The sequence below is a fragment of the Mesocricetus auratus genome, unplaced genomic scaffold (genome assembly GCF_017639785.1).
Source record: "Mesocricetus auratus isolate SY011 unplaced genomic scaffold, BCM_Maur_2.0 Super-Scaffold_4256, whole genome shotgun sequence".
NCBI lineage: Eukaryota > Metazoa > Chordata > Mammalia > Rodentia > Cricetidae > Mesocricetus > Mesocricetus auratus.
Window position 1 is genome coordinate 50,086,902 of NW_024429182.1, and position 15,692 is coordinate 50,102,593.

At 43.7% G+C, this 15,692-nt stretch overlaps 1 protein-coding gene across 2 annotated transcripts; it reads right to left on the minus strand.

The window, feature by feature from the left end:
• Positions 1 to 2,691: 2,691 nt before the first annotated feature.
• Positions 2,692 to 15,669, minus strand: Hnrnpul2 (heterogeneous nuclear ribonucleoprotein U like 2). 2 transcript variants are annotated; one of them, XM_005063869.4, is made up of 14 exons: positions 15,103 to 15,667; positions 12,907 to 13,042; positions 12,533 to 12,609; positions 12,167 to 12,306; positions 11,513 to 11,603; positions 11,307 to 11,419; positions 10,701 to 10,964; positions 10,248 to 10,370; positions 9,758 to 9,886; positions 8,865 to 9,033; positions 4,385 to 4,585; positions 3,401 to 3,474; positions 3,030 to 3,137; positions 2,692 to 2,909 (listed from the first exon to the last, which is right to left on the minus strand). In XM_005063869.4, the coding sequence occupies exons 1-14, from the start codon at positions 15,638 to 15,640 to the stop codon at positions 2,829 to 2,831; spliced, it is 2,244 nt and encodes a 747-aa protein (XP_005063926.1). In that variant the 5' UTR covers positions 15,641 to 15,667; the 3' UTR covers positions 2,692 to 2,828. The 2 variants fall into 2 exon arrangements, 1 of the variants encoding a protein (XP_005063926.1); XR_005878089.1 differs by lacking the exon at positions 3,401 to 3,474 and having other exon boundaries at positions 2,868 to 2,909; positions 15,103 to 15,669.
• Positions 15,670 to 15,692: the final 23 nt, after the last annotated feature.

Below are 15,692 nucleotides of genomic sequence, written 5' to 3' on the forward strand. Positions count from 1 at the left end.
GTGGTGACAAACATGTATGAATGAGCATTCAGGGGTTTAAGGCAGGATGATCTAGAGTTCCAGTCCAGTCTGGGCTACAATGAGATTCTGTCTCAAAATAAACGTTTTAAAAAAATTAAACACCTCCATGATCACTCAAGTCAGTGCAGCCACAGGATAGGAAAATTCAATCCAAATGATTATTTATTCTAAAACTGGAACTACTGTGCCTACATTTGTTGCCAGAATGGTGTAATGAGAACAGGGAAAGAGTTACAGATGTAAACAATGACACAGTTACATTTTTAAAAAACGGTAAAACCCCCTTTTTTACTGGCCACTTCCAAGAATGCTTTACAGGTTGTGCAAAAACATTTACAAGCTCCATGTGGTGTTTGTTTCCTCACAAGCTTTTCCATCTACAACTACAATAGACATCTGATAAACACTAAACATTTCCTCTAAAAAAACAAAGCAGGGATCCCTCCCGCTGCCTCGATCCACCCCCCCACAACCATAACACCTCATAATAAAACAAGACAGAGACAAAATGTAGACATCCACTCTGATGCAAGAGACCTCCTGGACAGACCCAACAAGGACGTGGAAGTTTCACTCTGTATTCAACTAGAAAAACAGCTTTTTAAAAAGAAGACTTTTCTATCGACAATTCAACAGCAAGTACACTCTCTAATTCATTGCCCCAAACTTCAGATTTAAGTTTATGCCCTATCTGTGGGCCCTCCCATCCATAATCCAAGTCACAGATTATTATAAAGTGTTATTCGTTGGAGGAGTGAACATCTGAAGGGGCAGCTTCTGCCTCTGGAAATTAAGTTTTCTATTAAAACATAATCTTGTCCTAAGGGGATTTCTTTGGGCTCCAGTTTTTGTCTTTTGGCCTTGACATTATAAACAAAGCTTTCTCAAATTCCCTTAATAATGTCAGTGAGTTACAGAAGATACATGCCAATGGTAAACCATTCTAGGAAGGTGTTTAGAATTCTTATGTATAATTCACTTTCAGCTTTTTATGCTACAAGAACTGAAATAAAAAGCACTAAAAAGCAAAAACAAAACAACACATACATGCAATCACTCATTTTACCCACTGCCACATACAGGTCCATTTGTGGCACCATAAGGAGCAGGTGCAATGGAAAAGACACAATGCGAGTGAGCAAGCTATCTCCTTCCAGGCCCTGTTACAGCCTTTGGAAAGAAGTCCTTGACCAGACGGGTGAGTCCTAACACAGAGTCAGAATGAGGGTCTCAACACCTAGAGAAGCACAGAGCGAGGGCATCAGGACAGGGAAGACCCACATCTTAGCACAAGTTTCACAAGAGGCCTAACTGCTCAGGTGAGGAGTGGAAGTGAAGTATGCTCTAGTAGCACAGCCCAGAGGTTCTCACCAGGCAGTGCTGTAGGATGCTGTTGCTGAATAAGTTTTAGCTAAGCAAGATAATGATTTAAACTGAAGCTCAATACTGAAGCATCGCCATATCCTGCCCACATTCTTGAATCCAGCAATCTGTACCTGTTCTGTCAAGAACTGGGAGGGTATGGGTAAAGTTACAAACTAAATGATCCCAAATGGAGTCTCTTGATGAGAGGCCTCTTTGGGGCTCACAAGGAGGCACCCCAGTAGGAATCCTGCTTCAGTAAGTTGGGAAAAGGTGCTCCCCTGAATGCACCCACACACACATTCACACAATCTTCCCAAGTTTCTGCAGCCCCACTGAGCAGCCCCCCCCAGCCCCTTACTACTCAACTCTCTACCTGTGTATCAAAACAACAACAAAATCAGCAGCAGGGCAGAGTCCCCACACTGAATAAAATAAGTTGCTATTCTCAGCATCTGGGCCTGACAGCCCACACCACAGGATTCACCTATTTACATATCCTGACGCAGTGAACATTGTCTTGCTGCGTTTCTGTGAGCTGAAACCCTGAGAATCATTCTTTCCCTCACACTGTTTAGAGGCAGGCAATCTTAGCAAATGATTCTAGAGATCTCTTGCCTCTATCAACTCAGGAGACCAAGACTAGGGTCTGGCAAATCGCTATCTTCAGACTGAGGGCTGTGTTCCCACTCTCCTCCACTTTATGGGAAATTCATTGAATACAACAAGGATGAGGACAAATTATTCTGATCTGCAGTCCCCAATAGTCCCCATGGCCTGGGAATCCTATATAATAGAACCACCCAACTAGCAGTTTCTACGCCTTCGCAGACAGCATAAAGGCACAACAAAGTGGACAATGGGACATTTGGGGCTCCCAAACTAATAGACCAGATAGCCCAAGAAGGAAAGGTTGGTAAAGAAAATACAACGGTTAGTTGGTACAAGTGATTGATAAGAGCCAATTGTTTATTTTCACTGCTCTGGTCACAGGTGCTCCCTCTGCCCCCACTCCTACCTCTGCTGCCCCTACTCCTGCCTGCTACGCAGAGTTCCCCCATGGTGTCCTTTTTCTCTCCACAATACTCTCCCTTACTGGGCTACCATTCCAGTTGTCTTAGAATGCTGCAGGGTACAGAACAGGCAGCCCTAAGTGCTGCTTTTCTGTGCAAATGTTTTTTTGATTACAAATAACCTAACTAGGTTTGAAATGTTTTATAGAATAAGACAATATTCTTTTCCACAAACTTTAAAAAAAAATGTACAGTTTTGTTGTTTCCACATCCCCCTCCCCCACCCCTGCTTGCACACCCACCCCCCAACCACCCCTCCCCAGCAGCTCAGCCCTACCCCGACAGCCCCTGTTTTCCTTGGTTGTGTTTTGGGGGTGCCTGGCACCCCCAGAGACTCAGCTTCATGGCTGACAGGTGAAAACAGCTGGGGCTTCACCGATACCCTTGGTAACCGTAGTAGTTCCTGTAGTATCGGTCTCTGTCCTGTTGGTGGTGGTAGTAGTAATTCTGCCACTAGAAAAGAGGGAAACCCCATCACTTAAGAGCCAGAGCTGGCTGAGGATGAAGAGGCATGACACTCATCCAGCTGGTCCTGTCCCCTTCACCCTCAATCTACCCCAAGATAATACTCACATCCCGGTTGTATTGTCTGTAATAGTCTCTGTATCTGTTGTACTCATAATCTCGTCCATAGAATCGATCATAGTCACCCCTGTATCGATCATAGAAATTACGGTAGCCCTGAGGAAGGAGAGAGAGGAGTGGTGGTGATATATGGGTTTCCAGAAGCACAACCCAGTTTCCCAATACCGAATAAGACATGTTTCATCTTGATACTATAAGCAGGGTAAACTTTTTTTCCCAGGTTAAATTCTTCCAGATGAACATATTAAGTGGGCAAAACCCTAAAGCCCTAAGAAAAGAGCCCAGACCCCTCTGCTCCCCAAGTAAATAGGAATGGCTTCACAGCCCAGAGGGAGGAGCAGAAGGAGAGCTGCACTCACCCCTCTGTTTCCAGACTGCCCCCAGTACTGCTGCCCGTAGGCCCGGTTGTCGTAGCCTCGGCGCTGCCCGCCCACTGGAAGAGAAATGGAGAGGGCGCTCAAACAGCTGGCATGGGGTCCTGGCTCCACATCTGAGTGGAAATCAAAAAGTTGGAGCCAAAGGCAATTCTACGGGAGGAGGAGGCTTGCTCTGGCCAGGCTTGCACAGTGTTAAGTAAAGCACCAGCCAAGATCTTTTCTTAAAGAGTCTGAGAGGGGAGGGCAGAAGAATAGACACAAGATAACAAAGCAACCCTGCTTGTGAAGCTCCCCAACCCTGAAAAACATTTTAGATAAAGAAAGGGTACATGGCAGAGTTGGAAACATGAATAGAAACTGCCATTTACAGGATCAGACTCTCAGCCTAGAAAAGGACCTCAGGTGTCATGTAGCCTATACCCTTTACTTAATGTACACAAAGAAAACAAAATCTACACAATTCTCAAGGCTAGGAACTTGTTATTCCCGGTGTCTAACCATCTGTTGATTTACAATTGTACATACATAAACACACATTTTTAAAAAGAGCAATAAATACACACTGGGGATTTAGCTGGCAAACTAGACATTCAGAGGGAAAATTAATTTCACTAATAGCTAACTTGCTTTGTAATGCTCTAAAATGACAGAAGAAGAATGCATTCACTTTTGTCTGTGCAACTGGGTTGATTTGATAAGAAATCTTAAGGGGAGACTCAGCTTTCACTGCACACATTCTAACCCTGCAGTGAAGTGGGGAATCCACTTGCTCATGTGGAAGCTACACGTATAACGAGGCACAAGACTGTCTCAAGGATAGATTTTGGCCCTACAGTAACTCTCCTCTGGCTGAAGGACCATGGGGAAAGGAAGCATAAGAAGCAGCGGTAAAGGACACAGGAAGAAACAAACAAAGCTTCATTAGCAAAGCTGCTCGTTGTGGGCAGCCAGGTCTCCAGGACTCACCATAGCCTTGGCCTCTGCTTCGGTTCTGCCGGTTTCTCTTGTTTCGGTTGTTCCTGCGGTTTGTCCGCTTCTCAGAAGGGGGCAGCAGCTTCCTTGCTTCCTCCTTGTATTTAGTAACAATGGGCTGGGCTTCCTCTTTTTCCAGCTCCCCATACGTCACCTCATCCATATAGTCGCATTTCTCAGGCAGAGAGAAGTTGGCTATAAGAATAAGAAAGAAGCTTGTGGGCCTGGAAAGTGTAGACAAGGTAAGAATGCATGAAAATCTACTACAGGAAATACACGTTAGTTTTTGGTGGCTTTGCAAATGCTGATCAAGTGTTCTCTCACTGAGCTATATCCAAGCACTATTCTATGTATTGAGTCTTTCTCTGTCCCACCATCCAGTTCCCAAATCACTGCATGGAGATTTATTATTAGTTATGAAAGCTCTGCTGACAGCTTAGGCCTGTTTTTAGCTAGCTCTTACAGCCTAACTCATTTCTAGTAACCTATGTGCTGCCCCAAGGCTTGTTTACCTCATCTATACAATGATCATACTGCTTTCCTGCTTCTTCCATGTCTCCTCAAATCTAACATTTCCATAGAATCCAAATTAATTTCTGCATAGTCTTGGGGATGTCTATCAGATATCTGGTGTTCTTATAGGGTAAACTGGATAAATTAAGGTTGGTTTTCTAACAGCCTTAGGCGCTCCTCTGCTTCAGTTTCATAATGCAACAGTGAGGTACCTCTTGAGTGCTGGAATTACAGTTATGAGTCAACACTCAGCTTGCTAATATTGATTGATTGAAACAGGAGCTCTCTACATAGCCCTGGCTGTCCTGGAACTCACTATGTAGGTCAGACTGGCCTTGAACTCAGAGATTCACCTGTCTCTGATAGGATAAAAGTCAAGTACCAACATGCCCAGTTTTGTTAATAGTGTATGTCTATGGCTCAAGAGATGGCTCAGAGGTTAAGAGCGCTGGTTGCTCTTCCAGAGGACCTGAGTTCAATTCCCAGCACCCACACGATGGCTCACAACCACCTGTAATGAGATCTGGTGCTCTCTTCTGGCCTACAGGGATACATGCAGACAGAACACTGTATATACAATAAATAAAACAATCAATCTTTAAAAGAAAAAAGTCTATGTCTAAGTGTATGTGTTAGTTTAAGAAGACTAGTGGAGGATTCCTTTGGAGACTGGTCCCTTTCAGAATCTAGAGATCACCATCCTTTAAGGGCTGAGCCATCTAGCTCTTGTTGATCTTTTTTCCCCCCACATGGTCTCATATGTCCCAGGCTGGTCCAAATCTTCCTACCTCTTGCCTTCTGAAAACTGGGATTACAATTAAGAGTTGTTGCTACTGCACTTAGCTTTTCTTTTTCTTTTTTATTTATTTATTTAGGTTTTACGAGACAGGGTTTCTCTGTATTATTTTGGAGGCTGTCGGTCCAGCCTAGCCTCGAACTCAACAGAGATCCGCCTGCCTCTGCCTCCTGAGTGCTGGGATTAAAGGTGTGCGCCACCAATGCCCAGCTTTCTTTTTATTTTACTTTTCTCCTTTGAGACAGTTTTGTTATGAAGCTCACGCTGGACTTTATCCTGTTATGCAGTCTATGCCAGCTTCAAACTCAAGATCCTGCCTAAAGGTCCCAAGTGATAGAAATAGTAGGTATGAGCACCACAGCAAGCCAAACCTAACACTTTCCAAAGCTTAACTTAAGAATGCACTAAAATGTGCTAGGTTTATACCAACTCACCCTTAGATAATCAAACTAACTTCTTTTTTGAGACATGGTCTCATGTAGTTCAGGAAGGCTTGCAATTCCCATACATAGTTGAGGATGACCATGTTCCTCCTGCTTCCAATGTCATAAGTGCTGGGCATGACCATGGCTTTTTTTTTTTTTTTAAAGGCAGAGTCTGTATATATAGTCCAGGATGACCTAGAACTCACAGCAATTTTCTTGCCTTAGCCTTCTGAGTGCTAGACATGTGCTACCATGCCTAAGGCAAATCTTACTTTCCCTAAATTGTAGCAGACAAGACAGACTGCGATATGCAAGACAGGTTTACAAGTTTTCCAGTGATCCAGAAAAAAATCAGCAGTAAGCTATCAGGACAGAAGGAATAGGCTAAATATAACTGAGAAGTATTGGTGTTGCTTAGATAAAAACTTGGTCTCGCCAGCCGTTGGTGGCGCACACCTTTAATCCCAGCACTTGGGAGGCAGAGGCAGGCGGATCTCTGTGAGTTTGAGGCCAGCCTGGTCTACAGAGCGAGTTCCAGGACAGCCTCCAAAACAATACAGAGAAACCCTGTCTCGGAAAACAAAACAAAAAACAAAAAAAAAACCTTGGTCTCAGGAGCTGGAAAGATGACTCAATAGTTAAAAGCATCTCATTGCCCTTGCAGAGGACCTGGATTCAGTTCCCAATACCCACATGGTGGCTCGGGTGCTCTGATGCCCCCTTCTGACCTGCAAGGGCACCATGCATACATTTGATACACATTCCCATGTAGGCAAAACACTCATAGAAATCAAATAAATAACTGGGCGGTAGTGGCGCATGACTTTAATCCCAGCACTTGGGAGGCAGAGGCAGGTGGATCTCTGTGAGTTCGAGGCCAGCCTGGTCTACAGAGTGAGTTCCAGGACAGCCAAAACTACATGGACAAACCCTGTCTCAAAAACAAAAAGAAAGGCAGGCAGGCAAGACAGACAACTTGGTCTAATTATGTAACCTGCCTGGTCTGTAACTTGTTGTTTAGACCACTCAGGTCTCAAATTTAGAGAGCCACCTGTCTCTGATCTGATGGAATTAAAAGCATGCACTACCAGGCCGGGCGTTGGTGGCGCATGCCTTTAATCCCAGCACTCGGGAGGCAGAGGCAGGCGGATCTCTGTGAGTTCGAGGCCAGCCTGGTCTACAGAGCGAGTTCCAGGACAGCCTAACAATACAGAGAAACCCTGTCTCGAAAAACCAAAAAAAAAAAAAAAAGCATGCACTACCATGCCTGGCCAAGAAGTAACATTTTCAGAGCTTTAAGCTGGGACTGAGGGTATAGGTGAGGGGTATTGCACTTGCCTAGTATGTATAAGGTCCTGGGTTTCAATTCCCAGCACACCTCAACACGCGCACACACATGCTAAAAGCATCCACACATCTCTACTGCAAGACCTGTCATTTAACAGCTATACATGATAGCCAAGTATATCTGTTATTTTCTCGACATCAATTTCATAGATGTGTCCCATAATAATTTCAATTATGATTCTCAGATGAATCTAGCTATCCCTATTTTGTAAAACTGTATTAAATTCCTCCAAGTGTCTGAATATTTGGTATGGGCTGGCCTAATTCATTCTGTATAAATTCAGATGCTCCAGCTCATAGATGTTGGAAGTGATTCCCATTGCCAGAGTTTCCAGAGCTAGCAGCTGAGAGGATAAGTGGGATGGCATAAGTGAAAGGAAACATGGTAAAAAATATGATCCAAGTCAGGCGTTGGTGATGCACGCCTTTAATCCCAGCACTCGGGAGGCAGAGGCAGGCAGATCTTTGTGAGTTTGAGGTCAGCCTGGTCTACAGAGCGAGTTCCAGGACAGTCTCCAAAACAATACAGAGAAACCCTGTCTAAAAACAAAACAACAACAAAAAATATGATCCAAGGAATCAAGATCAATCAACATATGTTAACACTGTTAACACTGCCCTTAACACTGCCCTGAGAGGATAGTATACTTAGGCAAATACCAAATCAAGAAAATCAGCAAACATAAAACTATTATCATACCAGAAATCAAAACATGGTAAAGAGACAATTTTATACAACTACTGTATTTTAATTTGAACCCTAACATTCATCCTTGCCATTTCTATGGAATATAAATATTAATAATTTTAAGATTTTATTTATGACCCTGAAGTTCCATTTCATATGCTGTTATTTTCCCATGACTAGGGAAATGATGAACAAGCAATAAACACTATAAATACTTATTTAATAGATAATTGACTCAATCCCCTTCCTTCACTTCTAAGCATCTTCTTTGGATTTAAACATCTTATTTCTCATTCTTCCATTTCTTGAGAAAGCATCATTAGCTCAGACTAGCCTCTAACTCCTTATCCTCCTGCCTTTAACTTCTGAGTGCTGAGATTATAGGCATGCACCTTCCCGCCCAAGACATGGATTACCTAATATGTAATCCACGATGGTTTCCCTAATTCATGGTTGTCTTTCCTGAGCCTCTCAAGTGCTGGGATTTCAGACATGTGCTACCTACTAGGCCCAGATATTTACAATATTTTGTATTTTATCCATGAGTCAGAAGGGATTTCTTGTTTCTCCATTCATTCTACCCATTAGTTTATTCACAAGTGCCTGCCTCCATTAAATTGTTCTTAAATTTATACTCTAGATGTGGAAAGTCCCTCTTGGTGCTAAGAGGGACAAGATTCTCTAATCCATGTAATTTTAGCCCACCTTTCATCTCCAGCATTATAGACTCAGGCACATCATCTCCCTCCACTTCTTTCCTCAACTCCAGCCTCTTCTTCCAATCTTCCTCATTAGGGACAACTACCACCACTTTCCTGGAGAAGGTCTTGAACAGCAATAACTTCCTTCGTTGGCCAGAGTTGTACACATTACACTAGCAATAGGAGTAATAACATGTTTAAGAACAAAAGTTACCATTCAACTTACCAAAGAAAACTGTATCTTCTACAGCTGAACCATCAGATTAGAATACACAACTTCCTTTAATAACCACTATTATTATCACTGTTGTTTTGTAATAATCAGGATCAAACCTAGGGCTTTGCACATGTTAAAAAACTGCTCTACCACTGCTATAATAACTCCAGTCTTCCTTGTTTTTTTTTTTTTTTTTTTTTTTTTGTGCTGTACTGTACTGTACTGGATGTCCTGCAACTAACTCTGTAGATCAGGCTGATCTTGAACTCATAGAGATTTGCCTGCCTTTGCCTCCTGAGTGCATCACACCACCTGGTTTCTCTTTTAATTTTTGAGACCCTACTTGGCAAGTATTATTTCACACATTAGGAAAATTGAAGTTAGGAAAGTAAAAGATTTGTCTAAGATCGTAAATGTAGGCAGGCCATGAAAGATTCAGGAATTCAAATAAAATAAATGAATGATTCCAAATTTCCTTTTATTCCTCTATCATCTGAGCTCACACTCCCAGGTAAAGAGAGTTCAAGTACATTACATAACTCAGAGCAGATGACCCAAGTCTATTTCTTAATTCAGTCCTACATGTGTATCCCAGTCTAGCTCTTAAAAAAAGATGCAAAGTATCCATTTCTGGATCTCCTTTAAAGCCATGTTCCTCTTGAATGTCTGATGAAGAATACCTGATCAAGAATGAAGTTCCTCTTTGATCGAGAAGCAATCTGGACCAGCTTACTAAGGCACTGGGAGGCTTGCTGAACTAAGAGGTCTCGGCCCTTAGGGTCCATCTCTGGCTCCTCCAGCCCCTTCATCTGATGAGTGCGAGAAGACAAGAGGAATACAAGCAGTTACACAGCGAGTTCAAGAGCCCAAGTCACATGCTTTAAATGCTAAAAGTATACTCTTCATACTGTTAATTTCCTGTAGTAGTCATTCCATTCTTAACCTGTATATACTCTAGATTGCACATTTTCAGAAATTTGACAATCTAGCAGTGTGGACCATATGTTAACACACGACAGAAAGTTACATCTATGTGCAGGGTCCCTGTACTCACACACTTCAAAGACACCTTCAACCCCCAACTAAGGACAGGTTACCAAAGATTCCCAGGGTCTCCAGATCAAACATGATAGCTGACTAACCATCCCTTCCCATCTCTCAGCAACTGACCCTCATTTGACTGAGCACAGTCTCAGCTCCCAGGACATTGTATCTTTTCTCAGGGTTTTCTTTTGCATATTTTAGTGCCCATTGGGTCTTTCCTGATCCAGGAAGTCCCACCATCAGAATCACCTGCAATAAAAAGAAACAGGAATGTGAAAAAAAAAATGAGTTATTTTTATAAAATCCAACTTAGTGGTGGTGGTGCATGCCTTTAATCCCAGCACTTGGGAGGCATAGTCAGGTGGATCTCTGCGAGTTTGAGGCTAACCTGGTCTAAAGAGTAAGTTTCAGGACAGACTGAGATACACAAATAAAACCCTGTCTTGATAAACTAAACAAAACAAAAAGCATTCTTCTATTTTCCCTATGTAAGTTTGATGGTATTTTCAGAATACACCTGAAAGGACACATCCTCCACTATTCTACTGCACAAGGCCTATACTTCTGGAATCAGCCTACCTCACACTCCTCTATGGTCTTGGGAGGAACTGCAGTCCGTACACGGTCCTCAATAGGCACAGCATGGATGAACACAAACTCTTCTGGTGGTGGGAAAAAGGGCTCCTCTTTCTGACCAAAGTTTAATTCTATGACACAATTCTTACAGAGGACATGGGGTAGAAGGGCTCGATCTGCCAGAGATTCCTTGCTGATCCGGAATGCCACACCCAGGTCTTCTCCATTCTTAGAGAAGGAAAGCTCTACTTCTTCAGTCTCAAAATTCTACAAGGACAAAGGCACAAGAGCACTTACAGGTTGACAGGTTTTAAGGAAAATGAAGTCTTATAGCTTACTTTTTTCTTTGGAAGATGGAGAGCTGTGTTAGTGGGTAAAGGCACATGATGATAAGACTTTAGTCCCTAGAACTCACATGGTAGGACAAGCTGTTTTCTGACTTTCACATACACTTTGATATGCTCCCCCAATCCATGTGGAAATAAGCAAATAAGTGAGTACTGGGGCTACTGCACAACTCAATAGCCAAGCAATGATAGAAGTATAGCTGAATCCTCTCAGCTTTTATCTACCCTTTGCTACAAATCCACATTTTTCAAGCATACTCACAGCAAAACAGCCAATGACATCATTCTCCCCAAATGTCTGGCCAAATTCCTCAAACTGTCCATTCTCTGCCTTGAGTCCTCTTCCATCAAAACCATAAGAGAACTCATCTTCACCTAGGATAGACAACAATCAATTATCTATCTACAAAGTTTCCACAGAGTCAGCAATATGTTAAACACAAGCAAGAAGCTAAAAAATAACCTTACCAAGCTGTGGACAGGAAAAATCAACAGACCACCCAACTCTAAGGAGAGAAACTTCTGTGCAGCCTTCTTTCATTGGGAGATTCTGTGTTACCTGGTCAAGTCAGAAAAGGAAGTCTCAGGTACTTTGACCAATGCAGGTACAAAGTCTGAGTTACAAAGATAAGATTTGTATACAAACTGGGGGGAAAAAAATCACAGTTCAATATTAGAAAAACAACTTTCACTAAACCTGAACCAAAGACCAAAAAGTAGGCCTGGGGATGTAGCTCAGAAATAAAGTGACTAATATGAGTTCAATCCCCAGCATATAAAACAAACAACAAAACAAAGTCATAAGGGTCAATTTGTTGCTCAGAGTTAAGGGTATGTTAAGTAGGGTACCTTTTCTGAACTAACAAAATACTGGCCAGGAGTCCAATACACAGTTTAAATTAATAACTGATTTTAGCTGGGCGTTGGTGGCGCACGCCTTTGACCCCAGCACTCGGGAGGCAGAGGCAGGCAGATCTCTGTGAGTTCGAGGCCAGCCTGGTCTACAAAGTGAGTTCCAGGACAGCCTCCAAAGCTACAGAGAAACCCTGTCTCAAAAAACCAAAAAAAACAAAACAAAAAACAAACAAACAAAAAAAAAACTGATTTTAAAGAGTCCCTTACCTTGGCCTCAAAGCATACTTTTCCCTTTGTTACTCCATAAGTACTTCTTGCCCCAGACCAAAGTGTAGGAAACTTTTCTGAGAAAAGTGGCTGCCCTCCATATCGGTCTTTGCTTATTTGGAAATGGAGATCCGAGGTATCTGTTAAGAAAGAAGGCTGTGACTAGTTTACTGCAACGCTCAACACATGCCCAGTTATGATGAGTGGACACAAACTGTCCAAACACTCAAGCCATTAAGTTTACTCTCAAAAGTCATCTTTAGATCACTCCAGAGACTAAGGTAGGAGGATCACAAGTTGGAAGATGGTCTGGAATATATAGCAAGGCCCTATTCTCAAAAAACAAATCATTTGCTTTATACATACACGTGTCCAGGTTCACAAGCGTCTGATCCTCCTCTTCTTCTTTTGCTTCCTCTTCTGGTGGTGGTGGGGACTTTGAGCTACAGGTAAGGAGAGGAGAGCAAATACAATATAACCAAAACTACTTTCTGTGAGGTAATTCGTGCGGCACTGCCCATTTTAAAGTATCAGTGAATTATCAAATTCCAGCAGACAGCTTCTTTCATTCAATGAAAAAAGGAAATAGGAGTTTCCATCACAGATTTATTTACTCTAAAACTTATGCCTACAAAGACCTATTCCATTTTTCAATCCACCCCTCCTTCCAGACTGTCCAATCAACACCAGGAATACCAAAAGCAGAGCAGACATTCCCATCAAGGGAGTGTTTCCCTCACCGGCTGTGGTAAGCCTCCTCTCGGAATTCATAGTAAGCTCGGCCATGTTCATCCTTCTCATCCCGCTGTCTCTTTACCCCCCGCCGCTCACCATCTGAGCCTGCTGGTTTTGACTTTTCACTATCCTGGTCATCTCCTACAAAAAGGAGGGAAAGAAAATCAGCAGTTTTTATACTGGAGCGTAGAATAAGCTCAGAACTAAGAGAATCTGAATTAACAATATGGGAAACTGAGGGTATCTGATTCAAAGTGTTCCCATTATATCCATATAATGTTTTATTTCCAATTAGCTTTTCATTGGTTAAGGTGAGGGGCACTGTAAGCTAAATACAGTTAAGAAATAGAAAAAGTTGGGCAATTTTTCCATTCTAAATTTATCTACTTCATTCAAGCCAACAGGGCAGATCTCCCCACTAATAGGAAAGGAAAATAACCCTTAAGTTGTTTGAAAACTTTCGCAGGTGAATTTCAATTCTCATCAGATTTGGATTTATGGCAAGTACTTAATGACTATTTTCTAATGCCTTTCAACAGCTACATGGTACAGAAGCCTTACATTTTCTTTAAGAGACTACTTTTTTTTGCATTAAAACGCAAAGCCACACAATGGCAGCTGTATTTTTAACAGGTATTTAAATTGAAAGCTACCAGTGCAAATAAATCAGCAAGTCACAAGTGAACCATAAATAACACCACAGCTTCACTGCATGGGATTTGGGGCAGGTGGTGGTGGATATTTAGCAACATTCTTTTTTTGTTTTTTGTTTCTCTAGACAGGGTCTCACTATGTAGCTCTGGCTGTCCTAGAACTCATAGTGTAGACCAGGATGGCCTCAACTCAGAGATCTGCCTGCTTCTGCTTCCCACTGAGACTGAATGCATGTGACACTGAGCCAGACAGCAACATTCTTTTCAAGGAGTAACACATAGTTTCTTCCCCCCCTAGGGTTTTGTTTTGAAGGTTTAAAAGTCTTGACAATTCCTCTAAAGTACTCTCTTATCTGTCAATGCTTTTTATCTGCTTTTTAGGATACACACAAGTCAAAGATTATGTAATAGGAATTTTGTTCCAGGACATAAGACACAACCCCCAAACACTATACTTTGCATTCAATCATTGTAAAATAGATTCCAACTACATGACACTAACAGCCTAAAAAAGAAAACAGGTAAAAAAAACAAATAAAAATCTTAAGGCAATCCACTTGGAAGTAAGACTTGGAAGCAGCTCTCCTTCCCCTGATAGTCAAACAGTATGGATTAACTCTAACCAGTTAAGCATTTCAAAACAAAGGAGAAAGGTCATTAACTCCTGGGGGAAGTCTCTGCACATTTTCTACCACAAGGTTACTCAACTGACCCACTAGAACCCCCTCAATCATTTCAGCTCAGGAAGTTAAGAGCCTTAAAGGCACCAGTGTAGAGTCTAAACATACACTCATTTACTGACTTGGAAGGAGAATTAAGATAAAAACACAACAGGGACAAGGTAAAAAGCCCCATTCAAGCAACTAACATGTACTAAAACTTACTAAGACTTTTCTTTGCTAGTTAATGATTAAACCCAACAGGCTCACACTAGACAGTCTTACTACCGCCAAGCAGGAATGCTAGGTTAGCTCTCCAGAGTCTATGGAAGGCTTATGCTCTAACGGGAGTTTGACAGAGCAACATATCACAGACTGTTCATTGCTTAACATTTTCACTCTAAGAAATTAACTGTCAGGTAAGTTGAAGTTCTAAGTGGTACCTGCAGACCGCCAATTTCTCACTATATTTTCTGCTAAAGGCATTCAGCTAAAGAGGGAGCACCAGGAGACTGATCCACAGGTAGCTCGAAAGTACACACACACACACGCGCGCGCGCGCGCGCACACACACACACACACACACAGACACACGCGCGCGCGTGCGCAAGCACACTATACCATACACTTCCATCCACTAACACCAAGGAACCACATTAGGCAGAAACCGCCCTCCTGCAGACAGTAGAGCAACAAGGCACCCAAACCCTCAAAAGGATGGGCAGTGGATGAAAACCACGTTCCCCGGGGAATCCCATCGAACAGCCACGGAAACCGTGCACTTTCCGGCCAGTGGAAACTAGGAATCAGATCGCGCGGTGCAGGGTGGGGTGCTGGATCAGACACGCACCAGGCTGGCCGGAGCCTGGCTCTGCTGCAAGTTCCTCACCTTGATCTTCTGTGGCCTTGTCACCCGGTGCCTCGGATCCCGGCGTCTCATCCCCGCTTCGTTCCTCCGGCCCGTCTTCCTCCCCCTTGCCGGCGTCATGCTCTTCGCCGCCGTTTACCCCACCTGACCCGGCCGTGGCCTCCGCCGGTGTGTCGGAAGATTCGGGCTCGGCCTCCATGGCTGACGCCTCCGGGGGCTCCGGAGGCGGCTGCGCGGCCTGACCCAAAGCCTGAGCAGGAGGTGGCTCCTCGTCTTCGTCCTCAAGCAGCGCCTCCTCGTCCTCCTCCTCGTCGTCGTCGTCCTCCTCGTCGTCGTCGTCCCCGCCCGGGCCTCCGCCCGACGCGGCTACAGGCCGAGGCTCCGCCTTGCAGGCCCCGCCGGGCCCGGCCCCGCCAACGCCGGCTTCGTCCTCCAGCATCTCAGCATCCAGCGCCTCCTGAAGCCGCTGCGCCAGATCCATCTTGAGGCCGCGCGAATCCAGGCCCCGCCGCTGCAGCTCCGACCGCAGCTCGGTCACTTTCAGCCGCTTCACCTCCATCGCCGCCGCCGCCTCCTCCGCCTCCCGCCGCCTCCTCCCCTGCGAACTGTCG